Below are 23,772 nucleotides of genomic sequence, written 5' to 3'. Positions count from 1 at the left end.
CCTGGAAAAATCATGGAGCAGGTCCTCAAGGAAACCATTTTGAAGCACTTGGAGGAGAGGAAGGTGATCAGGAACAGTCAATATGGATTCACCAAGGGCAAGCCATGCCTGACCAACCTGATTGCCTTCTATGATGAGATAACTGGCTCTGTGGATATGGGGAAAGCAGTGGATGTCATACATCTTGACTTTAGCAAAGCTTTCGATACGGTCTCCCACAGTATTCTTGCTAGCAAGTTAAAAAAGTCTCTGCCTGAGACCTTTTTAAACCCTCCCCTGGGGGAAGAAGGGGGAAAAGAAGAGAGAGAAGGAATCCTGCTGCCAGTAAGTTAGGAGCAGCAACACAGCGAGTCTCACCAGGAGGAGAGGCTGCATTCCCTCCCATAAGGGAGAAAAATAAGCTAAAAAGACTGGTGGAGAGAAGGAACGGACTTTCCCTGTGCCACCAAGAGGGACAACATGGTGTCAGGAGTGGGATGTGTGAGTGAGACTTTGTGGCAAACCATCTCAGGGCAGGGTAAATCACCCCTATATATATATATAAAAAAGGAGGATGTAGTGAAGGCGTTGGTGCAGGCCACCGCGGCCTGACAAGAGGCTACCAGGGTGCAGATAGCTACCCAGCAGGAGTCAGTGCAAATACAGCAGGAGACAAATCAACTACTGATGAGACAGGCGGTTCAGGATTGAGCCACCCTGCATGAGGTTGTGAACCAGCTAAAGGCCCTGACCACTCTAACGCACGGCCTCCATGGGACCCGGCCCTGCGGGCAAGCAACTACTTACAGAAGATGACGATGGATGATGACATAGAAGCATATCTCCTCGCATTCAAGAGAACGGCCCAGCAGGAGGCCTGGCCCCAAGACCAGTGGGCCAGTATCCTGGCTCCTTTTCTGTGTGGGGAGGCACAGAAAGGATATTTTGATACGACAACAGAAGCAGCTACAGATTACTCCCAGCTAAAGGTGGAAATCCTGGCGAGGTCTGGCGTGACGACAGCTATAAGGGCACAGCGGTTCCATGAGTGGAAATACTGAGAAAGCAAAGCACCGAGGTCCCATTTGTTTGACTTGATCCACCTAGCCAGGAAGTGGCTGTGCCCCGAGACCCCTGGCCCGGAGGAAATCGTGGAAATCGTAGTTTTGGACAGGTACATGAGAGGGCTACCCAAGGATGGGTCAGTCAAAATGATCCCTCCTCCTATGGTGAGCTAGTTGCCCTTGAAGAGAGATCACCTTGTTAGGTGCCCAGGAACTTTCTCAGACCACCGGGGAAGGAAGGTTCCAGAATAGGAGGCAAGTCTCTGTACCAAGGGCCCGAGTTGCCGTAGCTCCAGGCAGAACTATGGAGGGAAGGAAGGAGGCCGAAGAGCGGCCGGAGATCTCGGAGGGACTTGGGGACTGGGGGAGAAAGACTTGGGGGGTAAGGCCTAACAGCCCGAAAAATAGGGGGCTGCCCTGAGCAGGGTACCGATATTATGCATGTGGAGAGATAGGGCATATAGCTGCCCAATGCCCAAACCTAGAAGAGCCCATGCAATGCGACCTGGGAGATCTAGAAGAACCATGCGACCTAATAAATCTAGTAGGGCTTGCAATGGTCCCTCATAGATATACTAGGCCAGTTAAAATGAATGGTATAAAGATCACCGCGTTAGTAGACTCAGGAAGTGCGGTCACGCTGGTGTCGGGAAAGTTGATTGGGCAAGATCAACTATCCCAGGCCAAGTGCACAGGAATATCCTGTGTCCATGGGGATGTCAATTACTACCCAACCATCCAATAAAAAGAGAGGTCCTGGGAAACCCCACTAAGGTGACGGTGGGGGTGGTCCCGCAACTCTCCTATCCAGTCCTCATAGGACGAGACTTCCCAGGGTTTGGAAGTCTACTTCCTGCGGAGGAGTCAGAAGAAAGTAATAACCCCAAGAGCAATGGGATGACCTCGATAGTTAGCACCCCCCCGGTCTTCCATGAATTTGCCGAGGATTTATTCTCGCCCCCTAGGAAGACCAGGAAGCCTCAGCGAGAAAGGAGGGCAGATAAGAGGAGGGGAACGAGAGTCTTGGCCCAGAACCAGAAGCCTATACTCGTAGGGGAAAGAGTTGGCCCGACTGACAAGGGGACTAGGCAGGGGGTCGACGAACCAGCAGCCGGGCCCAGTTCCCCAGGGACCTCCCTCGAGAGGGAGAGGGAAATAGAACCCCCTGAGATTGGGCAAATTGGACCTTCACTGGAGAATTTTGCACAGGATCAGGCCAATGATCCGATATATAACAATATTCGCAAAGGGTCTCTTGCATCTGAAGAAGTGAGGTTCTTACCCACGAAAGCTTATGCTCCCAATACTTCTGTTAGTCTTAAAGGTGCCACAGGACCCTCTGTTGCTTTTTACAAATTCAGACTAACACGGCTACCCCTCTAATATTCGCAAAGAAGTAGTTGAGGTGAATGGGTTCCCTGTGGAAGGAAGAGCCAAGGGCCCAGGGCCATATTATATGATAAAGAAGGATGTGCTATACAGAGTAGTCCGGGTCCAAGAGCAAGTCGTGGAACAGCTCTTAGTACCACAGAAGCATCAGAGAGGCGTGATGGAGCTAGCCCACAGCCATCTGTTCGGGGGGGCATCTAGGGGTAGATAAAACCCTGGATCGAATTCTGCAGAGGTTTTTTTGGCATGGAATATATGCGGCGGTCCGACAATATTGTGCCTCCTGTCCGGAATGCCAATTACATGGCCCCCGACCACACTTAAGGGCACCTTTGGTACCTCTGCCAATTATTGAAGTCCCATTTGAGCGAATAGCTATGGACCTAGTAGGGCCACTAGAGAAATCAGCCCGAGGCCATCAGCACATACTGGTGGTGCTAGATTATGCCACCCGATACCCCGAGGCTGTTCCCCTATGGAACACTATGTCCAAGACCATAGCTAAAGAATTAATCCAAATTTTTGCTAGAGTGGGAATACCCAAAGAGATCCTGACTGATCAAGGAACCCCCTTTGTATCTAAATTAATGAAGGATTTATGTGCAATGCTCCACATATGGACCATAAGGACATCAGTCTATCATCTGCAGACCGATGGCCTCGTCAAACGTTTTAATAGAACATTAAAGAACATGATACGAAAGGTGGTGAGCCAGGACAGGAAGAACTGGGACACCCTGCTACCATACCTAATGTTTGCTATAAGGGAGGTTCCTCAGACTTCAACTGGATTTTCCCCCATTCAAGCTGTTATATGGTCACCACCCCTGTAGCATACTGCACATTGCCAAAGAGGGTTGGGAAGAACAGCCGAACCCAGGGAGAAACATCATCGAGCATGTGTTGCAGATGAAAGATAGGATAGCCCAAGTCACCCCCATAGTGTGGGAACACATGGAGAGGGTGCAAGTGGCCCAACTACAATCGCCAAGCGACGATCCGAAAATTCCAGGTGGGAGATCGGGTAATGGTGCTCATACCCACAGCAGAGAGCAAGCTCCTGGCCAGATGGCAGGGGCCATACGAGATAATAGAAGCCAATGGAGAGGTCGATTGCAAGGTCCGACAGCCAGGTTGCTGGAAGCTGGAACAAATCTATCATATAAACCTGTTGAAACCTTGGCAAGACAGAGAAGCTCATGTGGTCACTCTAGGGTCACCTCCCCCCGAAAGCAACCAGCCTGGCCAAGTGGGAATATCCCCAGAATTTACCCCTGACCAACGAACTGAAGTGATCAACATGATCAAACATAACCAGGACGTGTTCTCAGAAAAGCCAGGCAGGACTACTGAGGTTCAACATCACATCCTCACAGAGCCTGGAGTGAAGGTGAATGTCAAGCCATACCGGACCCCGGAGGCGAAAAGAGAAGAGATCAAGACAGAAGTCAGGAAAATGTAGAAGTTAGGAGTCATTGAAGAGTCTCATAGCCAATGGTCAAGCCCAGTGGTCCTAGTACCTAAGCCTGATGGCAGTATGAGGTTCTGCAATGACTTCCAGAAACTGAATGAAGTGTCCCAATTTGATGTGCACCTTATACCCCCAAATAGATGAGCTAATTGACCGACTGGGAAAAGCACGATTTTTGTCCACCCTTATTGGCAAATTCCCTTGGCCAAGGCCGACAAAGAGAAGACGGCCTTTTCAACACCAGAGGGACTTTATCAGTACACTGTCCTCCCTTTTGGTTTACATGGGGCTCCTGCAACTTTCCAACGGCTCATGGACAAACTGTTGCGTCCACATGGCAAGTATGCGGCCGCCTATCTCGATGACGTCATTTTACATAGCTCAGACGGGGAGACGCACTTGGGGAAGGTGGAAGCAGTCCTGGACACCCTGAGGAAGGCGGGGCTGACTGCAAATCCCTCCAAATGCGCAATTGGGCTAGCAGAAGCCAAATACCTCGGATATATAGTGGGGAGGGGTGTGGTGGAGCCCCAACTCAACAAGTTAGAGGCAATACAGAATTGGTCCTGACCAGTCCGGAAGAAACAGGTCAGAGTGTTCCTGGGGCTGGTTGGATACTACAGGCGGTTCATCCCCCACTTTGCTACCAGGGCATGCCCGTTAACAGATCTAACAAAAGCCGGTGGCCCAGACATAGTAAGATGGTCTAGTGTGGCTGAGGAGGCTTTTGCAGATCTGCAGACCGCCCTCTGCACTGACCCAGTGCTGGTAGCTCCAGACTGGGAGAAACTGTTTACTTGCAAACTGATGCCTCTGAGGTTGGGTTGGGAGCGGTTCTTTCACAAATGGTTGGAGAAGAACACCCAGTCCTGTTCCTCAGTAGGAAACTCCTGCCCAGGGAACGTAAATATGCTGTAGTAGAGAAGGAATGCCTGGCAGTAAAGTGGGCCGTAGAAAGCCTTCGCTACTAGCTACTCGGACGGAGGTTTACCCTTGTCACGGACCATGCCCCTCTGAAGTGGATGCACCAAAACAAAGAGAGAAATGCAAGAGTGACAAGGTGGTTCCTGTTGCTACAGCCTTTCCTCTTCAGAGTACAACATAGGTCCGGAATCAAGCATGGCAACTCGGATGGCCTTTCAAGGGTACACTGTTTGCCGACCCAAGTAGTCCAACCCCGTAGGGTTGAGCGGGGGTGGGGGTGGGGGTGGGGGTGATAAAATCAGGACAGACAGCTGCAATGGGGGGGCAGAAATCAGTCTCAGAGGGTTAAAAGGCTGTCCTCCCTATCAACTGGGGGGGTAACTACAGGTCAATCAGGTTCAGCTGAGAAGGGGTTACCAGAGTATCAATTAGAATCAGCTGAGAGGGAGCTACCTGAGGTTAATTAGGATCAACTGATTCCAACTAAGGGCTGCCTGAGACCTTTTTAAACCCTTCCCTGGGGGAAGAAGGGGGAAGAGAAGAGAGAGGAGTCCTGCTGCCAGTAGGTTAGGAGTAGTAAGACAACGAGCCTCACCAGGAGGAGAGGCTGCATTCCCTCCCATAAGGAAGAAAAATAAGCTAAAAAGACTGGTGGAGAGAAGGAATGGACTTCCCCTGTGCCACCAAGAGGAACTATATTACCCAAGCCTGTCTCGCCAGGGCGAAAAGCAGCGGAGGCTGGGGAGACCGAGAAGGTGCCTTGCCACACTGGCTAGAATGTCGGGCTCAACGGGTAGTGATCAATGGCTCAATGGCTAGTTGGCAGCCGGTATCAAGTGGAGTGCCCCAGGGGCCGGTCCAGGGGCCGGTTTTGTTCAACATCTTTATTAATGATCTGGACAATGGGATAGATTGCACCCTCAGCAAGTTCGCAGATGACACTAAGCTGGGGGGAGAGGTAGATACGCTGGAGGGTAGGGATAGGGTCCAGAGTGACCTAGACAAATGAGAGGATTGGGCCAAAAGAAATCTGATGAGGTTCAACAAGGACAAATGCAGAGTCCTGCACTTAGGACAGAAGAATCCCAGGCACTGCTACAGTCTAGGGATTGAGTGGCTAGGCAGCAATTCTGCAGAAAAGGACTTGGGGATTACAGTGGATGACTTTAAGGTCAGAAGGGACCATTATGATCATCTAGTCTGACCTCCCGCATGATGCAGGCCACAAAGCCATCCCAACCCTTTCCCTTGACTCTGCTGTTGAGAAGCTGGATATGAATCAGCAGTGTGCCCTTGTTGCCAGGAAGGCTAATAGTATATTGGGCTGCATTAGTAGGAGCATTCCCAGCAGATCAAGGGAAGTGATTATTCCCCTCTATTTGGCACCGGTGAGGCCACATCTAGAGTACTGCATCCAGTTTTGGGCTCCCCACTACAGAAAGGATGTGGACAAATTGGAGAGAGGTCAACGAAAGTGATCAAGGGGCTGGGGCACATGACTTACGAGGAGAGGCTGAGGGAACAGGGGTTATTTAGTCTGCAGAAGAGAAGAGTGAGGGTGGATTTGATAGCAGCCTTCAACTATCTGAAGGGGGGTTCCAAAGAGGATGGAGCTCGGCTGTTCTCAGTGGTGGCAGATGACAGAACAAGGAGCAATGGTCTCAAGTTGCAGTGGGGGAGATCTAGGTTGGATATTAGGAAAAACTATTTTACTAGGAGGGTGGTGAAGCACTGGAATGGGTTACCTGGGGAAGAGGTGGAATCTCCATCCTTAGAGGTTTTTAAGGCCCAGCTTGACAAATTATTTAGTTGGTGTTGGTCCTGCTTTGAGCAACGGGTTGGACTAGGTCTCTTCCAACCCTGAGGTCTCTTCCAACCCTAATCTTCTATGAGTCTATGATTCACAGTCTGTTCCTCACGTGTCCCAGGCCTCCTGCCAAGGCCCTGGCTGTGCTGCAGAGAGGTTGCGGGTCAGACACTCGCTCTGGTGGTCACCACACACCTTCAGGCTCTAGGTGGCAGAGTCCTTCCCCACAGCGTCGTTCTCCCTCCCTCCCATTGACGTTGTGATCCCCCTCCATGTCTGGCCTGCAAGATCTCTTGGCTGGGGATGTCTCCCTGCACTGGGCTCACTGCTCAGGGTCTCCCCTCACTCTCCCCAGCTGCTCACCGCAGCTAGCTCAATACTGCTCCTGCTCCAGCTCCAGCCCCAACTCCAGCCCCAGCACTGCTGCTGCTCTGCCTCCAGCCCCCTGGGCTGCTTATCTGGCCCCTCTGGCTCTGGTTGCTGCAGTTCTCCTCCCAGCACTGACCTGTTCCCTGGGCTGCTTCTCTGGCTCTTGTTGCTGTGGCTCTGCTCCCAGCACTGCCCTGCTCCCTGGGCTGCTTCTCGGGTTCTCTCTGGCTGGCGAGGCCCTGCTCCTCAGCTCGGCTCAGGCCCCTGCTCTTTCCTTAGTCTGGTCCTACTCTATTCCAGGCAGTTCCCACAGTTGCCAACTTTCATGCGGTAAATAAACACCCTGACTTTCACAATAAGCCAAAAATCAAGCTAATCCCATTTCAAAACAAGGCCAAAACAAGCCAATCCCTAAGAACCCCAGCACTCTATGTGACTAGATCCCCCCGGCATGCAGTCTGGGCCTGTGGTGGGCCCACAGTGCACCCCTGACTCTCTCCCCGCCCCTGCTTGCCGGGAGATTATAAAAAAAAAAAAAAGAAGCAATAAGCTACAACAAGCAACATGCTACAAGCCAAACAAGCAACAAGCCAAAAACTAGCCAACAAGCAACTCACAAGCCAATTAAACTAAAAACAAGCCCAATTTCTGCGTGGGTTTGGCATGTCTGGCAGTTCCGCTCACAAGGAGGATGGGACCCCCCAGCCTCCTGATTCCCTCATTAGCCTGCCTGCCCTGTCAATCAGGCTGATCTGGAGTATTGGCCTCTCCCCATTGCTGCTGGGACTGTCAGTCTCAGGATCCTGATTTCCCATCAACCCTTCCTTTTGGTACTGGGAGATGGCCAACCAACCTCCTCCCCCACTAAGTTTTAGTAAGGGGACAACAGTCCCCTTAGATCAGGGGTCTCAAATACACTGCTTGCAGAGTTATTTGCTGCGGCCCGCCAAGCTCCCCGCCCCCCAGGAGTTATTTCCTGTGGCCGCCAAGCACCCCTCACCCCATCAACAGCCATTGTCTAGCAAGAGAGCTACAATGCAATGACTCACCTGCATGAGGCCCCACCAGGGGAATTGCTCAACCTTGCTGAGAGACTCATCAATGCCCCCAAGACGTGCCTGGACTTGTGTTCCAAAAGCACATGGACTGAGGGTATAAAACAAACAGAGTGGACACATACGGGGCCCTTTTCCTGCCCCATCTATGCAGCAAGCAACCAAGATACAGAGAAGACAAGACTCCAACACAGGAGACTGGCCCAGGTTTAAGGAACAAACCTGTATATTAAGGATTGCAATATCCAGTGGGGTAAGAAAAACTGCCAAATCTAGTTGCTGCCCAGTCTAATAGTGTTGAGAGTTTAGACTGCGTGCTTATATTTTCTTTTCTTTTGATAACCACTCTGACTTGTTATGCTTTGATTTATAATCACTTAAAATCTATCTTTATAGCTAATAAATCTGTTGGTTTATACTACCTGAAGCAGTGTGTTTGGTTTGAAGTGTGTCAGAGGCTCCCGTGGGGATAACAAGCCTGGTACATATCAATTTCTTTGTTAAATTGACGAACTTATATATGTCCAGCGGGCATAACTGGACACTGCAAGACAGGTTCCTATGGTTGTTTCTGGGACTGGAGATATTGTCTAGTGTCATTCGCTTGCAAGTAGCTGGGAGCAGCTTACATGCCAGAGGCTGTGTGTGAACAGCCCAGGAGTGGCGGTTCTCACAGCAGAGCTGGGTAAGGCTGGCTCCCAGAGTCAAGAACTGGAGAGGCCTAGCAGATCATCGGTCCAGATAACACCAGAGGGGAACGTCACACCTGTGCAATGCTCTTAAGTCCTATGTGGGCAATCTATGTCAGCGGGGAAAGGAGAGAACTTACCTCATCTGGGGGCTGAAGTGCTAACTTTGATTTGTCCCCTTTGACAGAAGCATATGGTACAAGAGAGGAAGACTGTGCCCAGGGCTCCCTGATCGCCCCAATCTTCCCCAGGAGTTTGGGATCCAGGATGGGAAGGGTGTCAGTGTTGGACGGGGTGAGAAACATATCCGGTCTCTGGAAAAAACAACAATACAGCTTAGATGGAGAGAGCTTAGATGTAGGCAATGGATCAGAGCTGAAAAGAGCAGGGGGACTGGGTTCTGAATAACCCATATTCTCTCCTGTGTTTGCTTCTTAGAAATCAAGACCCCTCGGGCCTGATTTTCAATAGCCCAGAAGCTCCCAGCTGCCTCCAGAAATGTGAGAGTAATTCTGCCCCTAATTTCCATGTGCTCTGGCCATGCTGGTCTGCCCAGCTGGGATAGCCATGCACATAAAGCAGGCAGAGAGTCGTGCAGGGCTTCTGAAAAATCAAACCCTGCACAGTCTGTTCCTGTCAACGACAGATCTCAGGCACTACGGGCTTCACTTTCAGAGGTGCTGCTCTGCCTGACTCCTGCTGGGGCTGTGAACTAGCCAATGAGAGGGGAAGGCTGCTGGGACTAGGGGCACAGAACATAGGAGTCAGGGTTGTGGGTCTAATTCCTAGCTCTGCTAGAGCCTTGCACTTAACCTCTCTGGCCCTCATTTCCTATTGCTAAGTGGGGATAATAATCCCTCCCTGTGTCACAGTGGCATTTGAGGCCTGTGGACTTTTGAGGCTTAATTTCCTGAAGTGAGTTGCTAGGTATCTATGGCTCCTGCCTTTCTCAACAGATATGCCCTGTGCCTGTTAACAGCCCAGTCTCGTCCTTTGGCCTACATGCTGGTTTTTATGTCTCTTCCACCCCATCAGCCCCATGCTGGGAAAGGGGGCTGACTTCTCTTCTGGCTGACTGTGCCTTCCCAGGCTTTTCAGGGTGGAATCTATGCTGTTGGCTGCGTAGGAGAGAGGTCTGGGTAGAGAGCAGCCCCTACACTTGGCCCTGAAGGATCACAAGAATGTAGCTTCGCAAAGTGTTTCCAAAACCCGCATGGAAACGCTACGGTGGCAAACGTCCCTAGCAGGGCCGGCTCCAGTTTTTTGATGCCCCAAGCAAAAAAAAAAAGGGGGGGCCGGAGTACCACCGCCGAAGCAAAGTGCCGCCCCCAAAAGGCTGGAATGCTGCACCTTGAAAAGGGCCGTCCCAAGCACATGCTTGGAATGCTGGTGCTTAGAGCCGGCCCTGGTCCCTAGGGCTGTCCCAGCACAGTGGGCTTTGCAAGGGATTGGCGTGGTGCACATAGCAAGCAGAGCCAGGGCTTGAGCCAGATGCTGATTCAGGACTGTAATGCGATTTTACCTTCCTTCATTTCCAGCCACTCAGCTCTGCCTCCCTCCCCCGCCAGCCTGGGTTTTATAGACTAGCATCTAATCTGGTTAGAGAGGGAAGTTGGATCTAATGAAATAAACAATGGAGTCCATAGAACCCTTGCTGCCGCCCTGGAAGAGGGGTCATGGTTAGGATGGTGGGAGAGGGGAGAGTGGCTTTATGCTTTGCAGAATTTGCCTGATGAATTACAACAACCCTCCACCCCCGTTGGCATCAGCACCTGCCTTCTGCTTCTCCCAGTGGTGACGGGGCTCCCAGATTTTAGCTTTCATTTATTCCACCACTTGAAGGTTTTGGTTTCTGTAAGTATTGGGCTCATGGCGGCTGGGATACCATGAACAGGCAGACCCCTCAGACAATGCAGCTCAGCAGTGACATGCTGTGGCAATGTTGAGCTTGTACCCTGGTCTGCCAATGCTCCTCATTCGTGACCTGGTATTTTGGTGCTGGACCTCTGCCAAACATTGCCACACTCCCTGGTTTCTGAGCTGTAGCAATCTCTGCTTCCCTGGCCTGGACCCCATGGCTCTGCCAACTCCCTCCCACAATCTGATTCTGCTATTCTGCATTTCTCTGCTTGTGGTTTCTTTGACAAAACAAATCTAGGTGCCACTGTTCCCCATGACTGTAACTAGGTTCACTGGGGAAGGGACAGGCTCTGAGTTCTCAGCCAGACACTGGGAGTGAGGAGCCTAAATACTTTTGTGGATCTGGGCCAGGTGTCTCCGAGCCTAGTTTACCCAGTGACACTAGTTGCCAAAGACTCCACTCTCCAGAGCCTGTATCTTATCTAGTGATCCCATTCTTGGGAGACAATGGTTTGTCCCATGGCTCACCAATGTGGCTGATTACTGAGTTGCTGAATGCCAGTGGCTGCTATATTAACACTAGTCCCTGAGGGCCATCACTTCTGCACTGGAACAATCAGCAAAGTCCATGGCATCCCCATAATAATCTGTAACCTGGTTCCCAAGGGAGTAACCCTGTTCCTCTGATACTGTGGCAGCTCCCCACTCTGCAGTAATCTGTAGGCCTGACTTTTGACTAATGTGTTATCATTGGCTCAAATCCCTGTCTGCATTTGAAGGGGCCTGTGCTCAGGAGGGTGATACACAGACACAATTCCATTGCCCTTGGAGTTGTTCCTGTGCTGATACAGGCCTGGGTTTAGGGCTCAATTACATGGCTAATATTAGGGAAATTAACCAGCTGCCCAAACAACTGGGAAAGGCAGAAGGCCCTTAAATAGAAGAGGAATGATCATTCACTGGAGAAGATTCAGCTGGGCTTGTGCAAACTCCATGGAGCCAGAGGATTCTTCATTGCAATAATCTCAAGCCTCCGCCTCCCATGATTGGTGTGTGCCTTGCAGACAGTCTCTTCATTTAGCACAGCCCAAGTACTCAGGCACCTCTAACTTGCCAAATTGGTGTCTGTGATGGGAAGCAGCAAAATGGCCCTTGCTTATGTCTTACTCCGTGACTGTGGATGACACTGTCTTGTTAGTGCAGTAATGAGGAGCCGTCTTTGAAGGCACAAAACAACGGACATCCTTTGGCCCGAGTGCCTTTCCTTCCTTGATTCCCCAAAGCCGCTGCCACTGGGAGAGATTATGTGCAGAAAAAGGAACTTTCCAAGTGCTCTGAAGGTGCCCTCACGAACTTCCCGATTGCTGCCTCATTAATGCCATCAGATGCTGTCTTCTGTGCTGACGCATTTCATTAAGCTGGAGGCCTTGACCTCGGAAAGGCTCCTCTGGCATCAAAGAAAGCAAGACACCATACTGCCAAGTGGAAATCCCTCCTCCCTCTCCGGTTCCCTGAACCTGCCCTCCCCAGGGGACAGGATCATGCAAAATGCAACAGTTTATCATGCTCTCTGCAATTACAAGTGCGCAGCATACAGCTGCTGTTGGCCGGGCTGAAATTACCATGAATCCCATCTCTTTGCCTGCCATCTTCACTTGACGGAGATAAAGAGTGTTTGCTAGCAGAAGTGCACATGTTCTTAATTCAATTAGCTCTCCCCAGAACACTCCTCTGGGAGTAGCAGGCAGAAACTGACAAATTCTCTTTAACAAAGATATTCATTTCCCCCCTCCCCACTTTTGGCTTTGCCCTGCTGTATCCCACTCATTAGCTATCTAACAAAGCAAGCCCAGCCCAATCTGTTTCCCTTCAGCAGCAATTCTATAACTCTTATGTAATTTATACTGCGATAAGGGGATCTGTCTAGTCAGGCAGCGCTGGGATTACTGCAGGCAGGAAGCTGGCAGAAGAATAATGAGAGAGCCTGGGAGTCTGCCCATTCATTCAATGGCATTTCATTTCTTTTGGCAATATTTATTTTGTTACTCAGGCTCTCTCTCTCTCTCTCTCTCTTCACACAGATGGATAAATATAGACACCAACACTACAGACAGGCAGGTATAGGTTGAGACTTTCAAAGCAGTACAGGGGATTTAGAAAGGTCTTTTCCATTAAAATCAGAGAAAATCACGGGCCTTGTTTGAGTCAATGGGAGTTTTGCCATTGACTTCATTCAGGCCAGGATTCACTCTGTTTCTAAATCCTCTAGACAGGTTTGACAATATTATGCATAGTTACCTGTACAGGCACACACACATAGACACTGAAAAAAAATGCTATCATTTCAAAGAGGCCTTTCTATCCCGGATCTTGTATCATCTGGCTAATTGATCCTGTCTCCTTACAGCCCTTCCTGCATTGTACTTAGCGGTCCGTCAACATTTGTCACTTTAAAGGAGCTACATATGGTGGCTGTTTAGTTTGACTGTAAGATGAAGATACACACATGTGATCAGCCCAGAACCCTTATTTGTTAAAGAAAAAACATGTTACTTGGTTACAATGTTTAAGTGACAGAATGTGAGAAAAATAAGAGATGTTTCCCCTGTCAATGTCAAGCTCATGTTTCCAGGTAGAGAAAGGTTTGTCTAACAGGTTGTTTTGGGGGCAGATCGTCAGCTGGCGTTAATTGTCATAGCTCCACAGAGCTATGGCAGCTGAATGGAGCTATGACAATTTATACCAACTGAGCATCTGCCCCTTCATTTTTAAATGGCATCAGTGTAATAAATTAAAGTTATCTAGGCAATGATGGATGTAGGTTGAGTTTGGTTAGCCTGAAAAAAAGGATGTTTTTCTCTTCTCTCCTTTGCATCACTGTTGAATGGAACAATGTACAGATTCATTGATCTTTATTAATTCATAAATTGCAAGGTCAGAAGGGATCACTGTGATCATCTAGTCTGATCTCCTCCATAACACAGGCCAGAGAACTGCCCCAAAATAATTCCCAGACCATACATTTTAGAATGACATCCAAACTTGATTTAAAAATTGCCAGCGATGTAGAATCTACCTTGACCCATGGTTAATGGTTCCAGTTGTTAATTACCCTCACTGTTAAAAATATACAACTTATTTCCAGTCTCAATTTGTCCAGCTTCCACTTCAAGACATTGGATCATGTTCTACTTTTCTCCATGTAGGCACATATAAACTGTGATCAAGTTATCCCTTAACCTCCTCTTTGTTAAGCTAAATAGATTGAACTCCTTGAGTCTATCACTATACATCATGTTTTCTAATCCTTTAGTCATTCTTGTGGCTCTTACATGAACCCCCTCCAAGTTTTCAACATCGTTCTTGAATTGTGGACAGCAGAACTGGACACAATATTACAGCTGCAGTTGCACCATAGTGCCAAGTACAGAGGTAAAATAATCTCTCTGCTCCAACTCAAGATTCCCCTGTTTATGCATCCCAGGACTGCATTAGCCCTTTTGGCCACAGCATCACACTGGGAGCTCACGTTCAGCTTATCCACCATGACCCCAAATCTTTCTCAGAATCATTGCTTCCCAGGATAGAATCCCCATCCTGTAAGTATGACCTGCATTCCTAGATGTATACATTTACTTTTAGCTGTATTAAAACACATATTGTTTGCTTGCACCCAGTTTACCAAGTGATCCAGATTGTTCTGTATCAGTGACCTGTCCTCTTCGTTATTTACCACTCCCCCAATTATCATGTCATCTGCAAACTTTATCAGTAATGATTTTATGTTATCTTCTAGGTTAGTGATAAAAATATTAAATAGTGTAGGGCCAAGAACAGATCTTTGCAGGATCCCACTAGAAATTCACACATTCAATGATGGTTCCCTGTTTTCAATTACACTTTGAGAGTTAGACAGCTTTTAATCTTTTGTATCATTCTAGTTTTTTCATGAAAATGTCATGCGGTACCAAGTCAAACACCTTACAGAAATCCAGGGATCCTGCATTAACACTATTAGTTTTATCAGCCAAACTTGTGAGCTCATCAAAAGAAGATATCAAGTTAGTTTGACGGTATCCATTTTCCATAAGACCATGTTGATTAGAATTAATTACATTACTCTCCTTTAATTCTTTATTGATCATGTCCCATATCAGCCACTCCATTATCTTGCCCAGGATTGATATCAGACTGATAGACCTATATTTACCTAAGTCAAACTTGGGCCAGGTATAAAAAATTATCAGTATCATACCTAGAAACTACTTATCTAAAACAGTGGTCTCCAAACTTTTTTGATCGCGCACCCCTATCAGTAAAAATTTTTTTAGCACGCACCCCCTGCCACGCCGAAGCAAAAAACAAAAACAAAAAAAAAGCCGCTCAGACTCCCGCCGGATCTGCCAAAGCAAAAAAATAAAATAATAAAAAAAAAAAAAGCGCTCCTCCTGCCATGCACCCCCAAGGATCCTCTTGCGCACCCCACTTTGGAGACCACTGATCTAAAACTCCAGATATGTAAGTAGATCAGGAAATGTCTAGGAAGAAGTAATTAGGTTTAATCCCTTTTATTTCTTTATGGCTTTTGAATTCCTCTGTGCTAACCCCAGGTGCTTTTGTTTTCCTTGTAACTTTAAGCTGGACCTCAAGAAAGCTATTCTTGATGCTTAATACTTGTAGTTGTTTTTTTTTAAATCTAGCTAAAACCTAAGTCCCAGATGTATTTTCTTCTTTTATTTTATTAATAAAATTTACCTTTTTTCAGAACAGAATTGGATTTTTGTGTCCTAGGAGGTTTGTGCACATGTTTAATTAGCTGGTGCCAACAGCTGATTTCCTTTATTTTCTTCTCAGCTCTTCCCTGGGGGTGGGGTGTGTGTGTGTAAAAGGGCTTGAGGGTACCCCACAGGAAGGAATTCCCAAGTACGCCTTCCTGGATTCTCAAAGGGGTTTTGCACTTGGATGGTGGCAGATCTACCAATCCAAGGTCAGAGAAAAGCTGTAACCTTGGGAGTTTAATACAAGCCTGGAGTGGCCAGTATTAATTTTTAGAATCCTTGCGGGCCCCCACCTACTGCACTCAAAGTGCCAGAGTGGGGAATCAGATGTAACAATCATTATCACCATTTTACAGATAGGGAAACTGAGGAACAGATAAGGGACCCAGAAGGCTGAACTGGGGATGGATGCCAGGTCTCGTGAGTCCCAGTACAGTGCTCTGCCCTCTGGTGTAGATCAGTGCCCTGTTGTGCTAGATGCTGTCCAAAAACATAGTAGGATTCTCTGCCTTAAACAATTTATGGTCTAACTAGTCAGGCAGACATAGGATGGGGGAAAGGGAGAATTACTACTGAGAACCACTTCGGAAGTGAAGAACAGAGAGATTAAGAGTAGACTCCAAAGTGCTCAGTGTTAGTCTAACTGTGCTCCCATTGTCTTCAATAGAAGCAGCATTAAGCCAACCATGGCCGGCTCCAGGCACCAGTGAAGGATGCAGGTGCCTGGGACGGCCAATAGAAAGGGGCGGCAGTGCGTCCGTTGTCGGGGTGGCATGTCCAGATCGGCGGCGGCAGCTCAATCAGCTTGTTGTGCTAGATTTTGCAATTTTGCGGCAATTCGGCGGCAGGTACTTCACTCGCTGTCTTCCTCTTTGGCGGAAGCTCGATCGGGTTCTTCTTCTTTTCTTTTTTTTCCGCTGCTTGGGGTGGCAAAAAAGCTGGAGCTGGCATTGAAGCCAACACTCAGTTCATTTGAAAAATCCCACTCCAAGGTTCACACAAAGAGTCTGTGCTACAGCCAGGGACTGAACCCAGATCTTCTGAGTCTCAGTCCAGGGCTTTCAACAGAAGAGCAGCCTTCCTCAGCAAGACATTCCAAACTAAAATTCCTTAACGGGTTTGTCTTAGTGAATAAATCCAGCATATACAAAAAGTAAAAGGTCCCTTTGAAGCCAGTTGGGATCTGTATTATCCTTAGTATGGAGTATCACTGAGTCTTGTTTTCAACAGGAAATGTGCTTGCGCCTGAAGCTGTATGGGTAGCACCATGGGCTATGCCCTTATACACTAAACAGAGTGATGCATAGAGAGAACTTAGATGCGAACTCTGCAGTAGGGTTAGTAATTCAATAAGAGGGGTTCCTACCTGAGAGTCAATAGTCAACCAAAGCCCTAGCATGGGGCTGCGTAGAGTGAGGCCAAAATTTCCTAACAAAACTGTCCCCTCAGAAAATGCTGATTTAACAAAACTGAAAGGTTTCACAGGATCATATCGATTTCTTCAAAAATGTAAATGAAAATTTTTCAAAACATTCCATTTCAACGTGATTGTTTCAACTATACTATACTATACTATGTAAGGGTGACATGAAATATTTTGGAATATTTTGTCTGAAGACAAATTCAGAGATTTCAATTTTTCATTCCACTTCAGGATTAAACCGAATTTTGAAATCTCAGCTTTTCCCATAGGACAGAAATTGCTTTTTCCAACCAGCTCTAATGTTGTGCAGCTGGCTTTCAAAGGAGAAGCTAAACCAAGATCCTAACTCACTGTGGCTATTAAAATCCAACAGCGTAGGAATAGAAAAACTGGTGTCCTGAGGGAGTGGAGTCATATTTCTTGAAAAGCAAGATGCCTAGACAGCACTACTACTGTGTACACTGGTTCATCACAGCCTAGTTGATTTCAGGATCTAAAGCCAAAACTGGGCCAGTTCTGCCCCAATAGCATCCATGGAACTGCTAAACGTTTGTGAAACAGATGTATAAGGCCAGATTGTTAGATGTTGTACATTGGCATAGATGCCCTGAAGTCAGTGGAGCTTCATTGATTTATACGAGCTGAAGATCTGGCTCAGTGTGTTTTGTGGAATGCAGATGCCCAGATTAAAAATTTAGCTGTGTTGAAATGCATGGCCTGCTGCATAAAATGGTTCAGAGGAGAAGATGTAAAGAGAAAGATTCACTTGGCAAATCTCCTCTCTCCTGCCATCTGGGGTGGGAGAGAAATACAATGGTGACTAGATTCAGTTTGGTTACAGAGAGAAAGGGATCCATGAAACTGCAGCTGTTTGACCCCATCATCCAGCCTTTACAAGGGCACATGAAAACTGCTCCATTGCCCACATCAGTCGATGCTTACATTTTGGTGCATGCCAGTTAAGAAGGGACCAGGCAAATTCACCTACATAATGTATCTGCTCAAAAGAGGGCCTGAAAACGGAGCAATCTATCCCCTGACCATTCAATAGAGAGAGGGAATTGACAACTTTCAGGACTTAAATTCACTGGCTACCAGTCACGGAGCTGGCTAATAAGTCATGCCCCACGGTCTGGTGCTTTTATTCCATCAATACATAGCAGGCAGGATCTGCCCTGCTCTATGCATCCTGTAGGAGAATGTCTGTTCTCTGTGCTGCCATGGCAGGAAGGAGGTGCACAGGGGAATGTTTGGTCTCTGGGTGAAGTTGCACAAAGCACTTTCTAAAGGAGGTATTTAAATGGCCCTGCTAATGTAGCATCTGAGTGTTTAACAATCACAAATGTATTTTACCCACACAACACACCGTGAGGCAAGGCAGGGCTACTATCCCCATTGTACAGCTGGGGAAACTGAGGCACTGAGGAACTGAGTGACTTGCCCAAGGTCACACAGGAAGTCTGTGACAGAGCAGGGAACCAATAAGCCATTCTTCCTCTGATTAGAGTGAGCCTGTAAAACTTGGCTGTAGCCGACAGGAAAGGGTAGGTTTGGCTTGCTGTGCAGAGTATGGCTAGATTGTCACTGAAAAACCTGGCTGGGATCCACGGAGGAGGGTAGGTCACTTGCTGTCAACTGGAGAATGAGGGTCAGACTTCAGGGGGATGTAGATCGGTAAAGGACCTAAGGCGCAGGAAAATCAAGCTGTGTCAAGAGAGTACAGTTAAACTGGGGACAAACCTTATGTAGATGCTCTAGTTTCAGTTTAAGGGCATGTCTAACCTACAGCTGCTACAACACTGTAGTGGTGCCACTGTAGTGCCATAGTGTAGATGCTTCCTACATTGATGGGATGGGTTTTTCTGGGTATGTAGTTATCCACCTTTTTGAGAGGCAGTAGCTAGCTCCACAAAATAATTATTCCATCAATTTAGCCATGTCTACGCTGGGGGTTAGGTCGATCTATCTATGTGAAATTATTCATAGCCCTGCACAATGTGGCTAGGTTGATCTAATTTTTAAATTGAGACTAGGTCTGAGAGAGATTTATTTCAGGTGGACTTAATCTTGTCCCAATAAACTGAAGCTAAACCAAAAAAAGCAACTCCAACTGAAATCAGAACATCCACATGGGGGTTGCATCAGTTTAAATTCACAGTTTAGGATCTATTGGGGCAACTTTTGTTTGGAGACCAGGCCTTAGCCTGGGGCTGGCTGAGGGGAGACTGAGCAGATGTGACACTCTGTACCTCAGGGAAACAGCCTGCACCCCCATGTTCATCCTTATAATATGATTGTGTGGTATCCAATGCAAAGCTTGTCATGTCAGGTGTCTTTGGAAGGCTCATGATGCACTGAGCACTGTTGTTATAGTAATGTTATAGGGCTGAAAATGTGCCCTCATGGCTTAAAACAAGCCCAGGCAAAAACTCTCCAGGAGCAGAGGCTGAGGCAAAACTGTCCAAGAGCAGAGGGGCAGTTCATTCCTCATCAGGACATGTATGGGACAAACCCAGCCCAGCCTCACAGGAACAAAGGACACTGGCCTAGGCAGCAACAAAGGATCTGTTGGACTCTCGAATGAGTCACCCCCCTTCGCTTGGTCAGTTTGGGACTACGATGAGGTAATGCTCACCTGACTCTGCAGGGGAAGGAGGGGAGATCCAAGAGGGAAGAAAGGACATGATAAAAGGAAGAGACATTTGCCATGCTCGCAATTGCTCTCTTTCACCTCCATCTACAGACACCACCACCAAGCGATTGAAGAGCTGATCAAAGGGGAGAGTCTGGCTGAAGGGCAAGCAGCCAGCCTGTGGTGAGAAGCATCTAAGTTTGTAAGGGCATTGGAAATGTTAAGATCAGCTTAGAATGCATTCTGCTTTTATTTCATTTGACCAAATCTGACTTCTTGTGCTTTGACTTATAATCACTTAAAATCTATCTTTGTAGTTAATAAATTTGTTTGTTTATTCTACCTGAAGCAGTATGTTTGGTTTGAAGTGTGTCAGAGACTCCTGTGGGGATAACAAGCCTGGTACATATCAATTGCTTTATTAAATTGACGAACTCATATAAGCTTCCATTGTCCAGCGGGCATAACTGGACACTGCAAGACGGAGGTTCCAAGCGTTGTGTATGGGACCGGAGGTATTGGCTAGTGTCATTTGGTTGCACAATCCAAGCAGTGGCTGGCCAAAAGTGCCCACTCACGTAGCTGGGAGCAGCTTATATGCTAGAGGCTGTGCGTGAACAGCTCGGGAGTGGGGGTTCTCACAGCAGAGCAGGTAAGGCTGGCTCCCAGAGTCGAGGATTGGAGTGACCTAACAGATCACTGGTCCAGATAACACCAGAGGGGAACATCATAGCAGAGCATCCACATGAAGAGCTATTCTACACATGAAAGTTATCATGGAATAAGTTAGGGTGTGAATTTAAAGCTACTGTATTCCAGAATAACTCCATGTGCGGACACTCATTCTGGAAGAAGAGGGCCTTTTTCTGGTTACTTTAATCCACAATCCATGTGGCTTTTTGGCACATTTAAAGCAGTTCCATTTCTTATAACTCTGCCTGCCTGCCCTAGCGCTTATTGCTAATGAACATGGGAGGAGCTCCTGAGATAAACTTATTAAAAGATTCAGAGAAAATACTCAGATCTGGCCTGGGGTTTTTGCCCAGGTCTGACAGTGAAGACTCAGGGATGGATGGATGGATCCATTGGTTTTATACTGCCACTCATCACCATAGTATCTGGGTGCCTTCCACATAACACCAATAGCAATAACAAAGTCCCTAGTGGACTTCATGAAGTCTCCAGCTCTTCTCCCTTTTCTGGGTCAAATCTCTGCCTCCTTCCTGCGAAGGGGAATAGATTTTTATAACACACCTATTGCCAGAGTATCTGAGCTTGTTTTGGAAGATATTACCCCAAACCATAGTCATCCCTAGTGTGACTCTAGTGGGCCTAATATAACATGATAGAGCCATATAATATGGCACATTAAGTTAGTGTCAATTGCTGTCCACTCATGATACATATTTTTCCAGTCAATGTCCTATCTTGCAAAGTGCTGAGCCCTCTCAACTCCCATTAAAGTCAAAGGAATTGAGAGAACTCAACACCCCCTTACAAGGGGCTCAGCACTTTCTAGGATTAGGCCCTGTCATAACTATAAAGGGAAGGGCAACAGCCCTCCCGTGTACAGTACTATAAAATCCCTCCTGGCCAGAGACTCCAAAATCCTTTTACCTGTAAAGGGTTAAGAAGCTCAGGTAACCTGGCTGACATCTGACCCAAAGGACCAATAAGGGGACAAGATACTTTCAAATCTTGGTGGGGGGAAAGCTTTTGTTTGTGCTCTTTGTTTGGGGGTTGTTCGCTCTTGGGACTGAGAGGGACCAGACATCAATCCAGGCTCTCCAAATCTTTTTGAACAAGTCTCTCATATTTCCAACTTGTAAATAAACAGCCAGGCAAGGCGAGTTAGTTGTTATCTTTGTCTTCTCAACTGTAAATGTACCTTTTTGCTAGAGTGTTTATCTCTGTTTGCTGTAACTTTGAACCTAAGGCTAGAGGGGATTCCTCTGGGCTCTTTAAGTTTGATTACCCTGTAAAGTTAGTTTCCATCCTGATTTTACAGAGATGATTTTTACCTTTTTCTTTAATTAAAAGCCTTCTTTTTAAGAACCTGATTGATTTTTCCTTGTTTTTAGATCCAAGGGGGTTGGATCTTGATCCACCAGGAGTTGGTGGGAGAAAGGAGGGGGATGGTTAATTTCTCCTTGTTTTAAGATCCAAGGGGTTTGGATCTATATTCACCAGGGAATTGGTGAAAAGTCTCTCAAGGCTACCCAGGGAAGGGAAATTGCATTTGGGAGTGGTGGCAGCGGACCAGATCTAAGCTGGTAGTTAAGCTTAGAAGTTTTCATGCAGGCCCCCACATTTGTACCCTAAAGTCCAGAGTGAGGAAGCAGCCTTGACAGGCCCTAAACCTGGTAATTCTGAAAAATCAGACCCTAAGATTATGATTACTCACTAAAGGTAAGCTCCTGCCTTTCTGGGGTGCGGAGGTATGCGTGGATGGACAGGGAGCTGAGAGAATGACTGTATCCTAATTGGTTGGTATAATTAGTCCAAGGACAGCAGCGAGCTGTGCCATGAAACATCTCCAGTGTTTGCAGCTCCTAGCATCAGAGAAATGCAAATAGACCAAAGTCTGCTATTGTCTGCCGCCTTTCAAAGCAGGCTGGAGCTGGGTCGGGGTAAGAACCACGTGAGCAGCTGTAGAGAGCTGTGGACCCTCCACATCTACCCTGGACAGGTGGCCCTAGGGGCAGAAACACATCCCTTGGGCAGGTGGAGAGTCTGCAGCTCCCTAGCCCTCTCCGGAGTCCAGCTAGGGTTGTCAGGTGACTGGTTTTTGACCAGAACGCCCTGTCGAAAAGGGACCCTGGCAGCTCCGGTCAGCACCGCTGACCAAGGGTACGTCTATACCCAGCCGCTAGTTCGGCGGCTGGCAATCAAACTTCTGGGTTCGACTTATCGCGTCTTGTCTGGACGCGATAAGTCGAACCCAGAAGTGCTCGCCGTCGACTGCGGTACTCCAGCTCGGCGAGAGGAGTACCACGGAGTCGACGGGGGAGCCTGCCTGCCGCGTGTGGACTGAGGTAAGTTCGAACTAAGGTACTTCGAACTTCAGCTACGTTATTCACGTAGCTGAAGTTGCGTACCTTAGTTCGATTTGGGGGTTTAGTGTAGACCAAGCCCAAGTCATTAAAAGTTCCGTCGGCAGTGCAGCAGGGCTAAGGCAGGCTCCCTGCCTGCCTTGGCTCTGTGCAGCTCCCCCAAAGCGGCCGGCATGTCTGGCCCTTAGGCGCAGGGGAGATCAGGGAAGCTCTCCATGCTGGCCCCGCCCCCACTGCTGGCTCCACAGCTCTCATTGGCCGGGAACCGGGGCCAATGGGAGCTGCGGGGGCAATGCCTGTGGGTGCAGGCAGTGCACACTGTGCAGAGCCACCTGGCCTGTGCCTCTGCCTAGGGTCCAGACATGCCGGCCACTTCTGGGAGCAGTGTGGAGCCAGGGCAGGCAGGGAGACTACCTTAGCCCTGCTGCGCCACCAACCAGGAGCCTGAGATAAGTGCCACCCAGCTGGAGCCTGCATCCCGAACCCCTTGCCCCAGGTCAGAACCCCGTCCCGCACACAAACTCCCTCCCGGACTCCACACTCCCTCCCACACCCAAACTCCCTACCCTATCCCTGAGCCCCCTCCCACACTCCAAACCCCTTGGCCCCAGCTTGTAGCCCCCTCCTGCACCCCAACCCCCTTCCCCAGTCCAGAGCGCCCTCCCGCACCCTGAACCCCTCATTTCTGGCCCTACCCCAGATCCCGTACTCCCAGCTGGAGCCCTCACCCCTCCTACACTCCTACCCCCTGCCTCATCCCAGTGACAGTGGGGGGACAGCGAGTGACGGAGGGAGGGGGCTGGAGTCAGTGGAGGGCAGGGCCTCAGAAAAGGGGGAGGGCTTCAGAGAAGGGGGCTCAGGGAAGGGACGGGACAGGGGGCAGGGCAAGGGTCGTTTTTGTGCAATTAGAAAGTTGGCAACCCTAATTCCATCTAAGTTCCAACTTGGTCGAGGGCAGGGCCTGGGGGGGGGGGAAGAGGAGGGACAGGGCCACAGAGGGGACAGGGACCCCAGGCTGGTCCCCCCACCTTTGGGAAGGCTCCACCTTCCCTGGCTACCACGTGGTTTGGTAAAATCTAGCACAACAGAGATATGGGCTGTTGTGCATCACAAAGGAGGTGCATTGGCAAAACTGTGTAGAGATTTAAGTATTGGCATTGCAAGGAAAGAGGCAGAATGAAGGTGCCTTGGCAGAGCTCTGGGATGCAGTGGGGGGGGGGGGGGGGCAGGAGAAGTAGTGGAGTTCAGGACCTAGATGCACAGGTACATCTGTATTTGG

The 23,772-nt window shown here is 48.4% G+C and overlaps 1 protein-coding gene across 3 annotated transcripts in view; it reads right to left on the bottom strand.

Annotated features, from left to right (window-relative positions):
* The window catches only part of CCDC33 (coiled-coil domain containing 33), a 316,889-nt gene that overhangs the window by 105,973 nt on the left and 187,144 nt on the right, over positions 1–23,772 (bottom strand). For all 3 annotated transcript variants that reach the window (XM_054042405.1, XM_054042406.1, XM_054042407.1), the window contains exon 12: positions 8,888–9,061. In XM_054042405.1, the coding sequence (XP_053898380.1) occupies positions 8,888–9,061 (174 nt within the window). The remainder of the gene's footprint in view (positions 1–8,887; positions 9,062–23,772) is intronic.

Source organism: Malaclemys terrapin, chromosome 10 (assembly GCF_027887155.1).
Source record: "Malaclemys terrapin pileata isolate rMalTer1 chromosome 10, rMalTer1.hap1, whole genome shotgun sequence".
NCBI classification, from domain to species: domain Eukaryota; kingdom Metazoa; phylum Chordata; order Testudines; family Emydidae; genus Malaclemys; species Malaclemys terrapin.
Note: the sequence above shows the minus strand (reverse complement) of the source record. Positions and strands in the feature narration are given on the sequence as shown.